The following is a 2,787-nucleotide window of genomic DNA, read 5'->3' on the forward strand; positions in this document are numbered from 1 at the left end:
GGGATGGTGGCGAGGGGGGAAGCGTTGGTTCCGCAGGACTGTGGCTGGGGTAGCGGGTTGTAAGGAAACAGGCAGGAATTGGTGTGCCGGCGTGCGGTTTAGCGGCGACAATGTGCCGTGGGAGAGGGGGGCGGACCGGTGTCGAACCGCACCTCGCCGAGGGCGGTCAACGCACAGCATGGCAAGAACAGCCCGCTCTCAGTCAGCAGCCAGTCAAGGCCCACTCGCGCCTGAGAAGCTGGGCCCGCACCATCAGGCCCCTTTGCACAAACACACACACACACACACACACACACACACACACACACCCCAATAACCCCCCCAAACACACACAAACACACATACGCACATGACCTGCACTTGCATGCAGCAAGCATGTCTACCTCATCTCCACGCACGCACCTCTGCGTCTGACGGGTACAGGTGCACAAATGGCGCCGCCAGGTCAGCCATGCCCTGGCAGTACCCGGTCCCCGCGTCCGCCAGCGCGTATGCGAGCAGCAGCCGCTCCAGCCGCGCGACCGCGCCGCAGCGCTGCTCCCCCTGGAAGAGGGGGCCGTCGCCCGCGGTCCGGACAGAGTCGGTCATGACGCGGCGCTTGGTCACCAGCCATGGCTCGTGCGCGCCCTGCGGTGCGAGGGTGCGGGGCGGCGGGATCAGATGGAAAAAAGGCGCCACTTGGCCGCTGAGTGACTGCAGGGCCGCTGAGTGAGGATGTCCGCGACTTAAGCTGCCAACAATCGGCCAATGCTGCTTGCCCGCCCGCTCGCGCGGCGCACCCCTCGCTGCCTCACGTCGCCTTCCCCGCCGTAAAGCTCACTGCCGCCCGCCCACCGCACGCGCGGCCCCTCCCTCCGCCGGCGCCGCCCCGTCCCGCGCGCCTGCCGCTCGTAGCACTCTGCAGCCGCGACGTCGTCCCCGACCAACGCCGCCAGCCGCGCGAACTCGCCGCGCAGCGCGCCCCACTTGGCGCGCCGCGCCGCCCCGCAGTCACCCGGCGAGATCAGGCCTAGCAGCAGCGGCCAGACGTCCCGCCGCAGGTGGGGCGCGACGCCGCCGTCGCGGACGGCGCGCAGCACGGACGGCATGTCTGCCACGCGCCCTTGCTCGTCCCTGCGGGCGGCCGGCGCGCAGCGGCGCGTTGAAGGGCCGCCGGGGCGCAGGTGTCGTGTCGTGCGGCTGGACTGCAACACGCCCGCCCCTCCCCCCCTGAAAATCTCACCCACGCGACGAGCCCGCAGGTCCGGCTCGCGCTGGGGGCGTTCTGCTTTCAGGTGCTCACCTGCACGCGCGCCAGACGCCGTCGGTCAACCCCGCTGGCCCCGGCGTAATGCTGCTGCAGTTGCGTCGCCGCCGCTGTTGCCGCCAGTGGACGCGCCGCCCGCCGGGCGCCAGGGTGACGACCGCTGTGGCGCCTGTCTCGGCAATCGCCTCAGCGGCAGGCGCGCCCCCCAGGCTGGGGGTCCTGGAGTGGAAGCTGCCGCCGTCGCTCGCCTCGTCAGCGTCGCCGTCCCTGGTTGCCGTCGCTGCACCATCTGCGCCTTGCGGGAGTGCAAACCCAGATTCTGCTGCTGCTGCACTCGCCGCTCGAGGGCGCTCGCTGCTGAAGCAGCGGGCGCCAGCAAAGCCTGCAGGGTCGGTTGGCCCCCTCTGCTCACCGCTGCCGCTGGGCCCACCTCCTTGACTGCCGCAGATTGGCGATCCAGGTACAGCAGGGGAGCTGGGGCTTGACCCTATGGGTAGGTATCCGCCCAGGTTTGTCACAAGCTGCTTGTTGAAAGCGGCCAGAGCGCCCCCTGCGCCGACGCTGGCGCCGATGAAAGGCCGGCACGCGCTTGCCAGCTGCTGTTGCACCGCCCCCTCGCTTGAAATGCCATGAGGATGACCCTCCAAGGTCCCAGGGGTGGCGCACGGCTGCTCCGCGGGGCTGTTGTTGGGTCCTGACGTGCACTCTGCGCGGCGCACAGCGCCACTGCTGCTGCATCCGCTGCAGCTGCCTGAGTTCGGCTCCAGCGATCGAGAGGCATCGCGGCCGATGTGATGCCGCCAACCCATCAAAGATATGCCAGCTGCTCTGCCAGGGAAGCCCCCGTGGGCACAACGCTATGTCTGTTTTAGAACGCTGTGTCTAGATCATGGCGCCATGCCCTATGATACGAACCACAGCGATATGGTATTCATGGCAGTCCTAGACCGCTGGCCCATGCCAGCGCGTGGGAACATACGAAAACCTTCCGAAAACCTTACGATGGCACAGTACCGTACCTGCCACGTCCCTGATGAGCTCATCTTAACAGCTGCCTAGTGATTACAGGCGTCGGCATGCAAACTCACCTACGTAACCCCAGGATCAGTTAGTTGCACCGCGACATCAGGGCCCGCTTTCACATGATGTGTCGCGTTGACTAAGCCAATGCTTCGACCACTGCCATGTGCCTCCTGTGGGCGCAGCTGTGGGGTGCCACCTCATTCACACAAGGCATGTCGGGGGTATTTTTGATGGGCGAATATTTTGCATGTGGTGCTGCACAGTAACAACTGACATGAGGAACACCACACGTCAATTACTGCTCTCATGTGTGCCAAGTTCGATGATTGGCAAGTGAGTTGGGCGAAAAGGGCATAAATGGCAACGTTGAAAGAAGACGTCATGATGGCGGCGCTGCACGTGTTGCAACAATCAAAGGCCTGACTGGCTCACCAACGCAAACGCCAGCCGCATTTCCCCATCCGCCTCTTGGACGTACATGCGGCTCGGCGGCTGCGGCACAGCCCCCGCCGCCTCCG

The 2,787-nt window shown here is 66.0% G+C and overlaps 1 protein-coding gene across 1 annotated transcript; it reads right to left on the reverse strand.

The window, feature by feature from the left end:
- Positions 1–98: 98 nt before the first annotated feature.
- On the reverse strand, positions 99–1,088 carry MNEG_8621 (hypothetical protein; the record flags this gene model as incomplete). Its single annotated transcript, XM_014042910.1, has 3 exons — positions 99–230; positions 403–627; positions 795–1,088. 3 exons carry the CDS (start codon positions 1,086–1,088, stop codon positions 99–101), a joined length of 651 nt encoding a protein of 216 aa, XP_013898364.1.
- Between the last annotated feature and the right edge of the window lie 1,699 nt (positions 1,089–2,787).

This window comes from Monoraphidium neglectum (genome assembly GCF_000611645.1).
Source record: "Monoraphidium neglectum strain SAG 48.87 unplaced genomic scaffold scaffold01657, whole genome shotgun sequence".
Classification (NCBI taxonomy): domain Eukaryota; kingdom Viridiplantae; phylum Chlorophyta; class Chlorophyceae; order Sphaeropleales; family Selenastraceae; genus Monoraphidium; species Monoraphidium neglectum.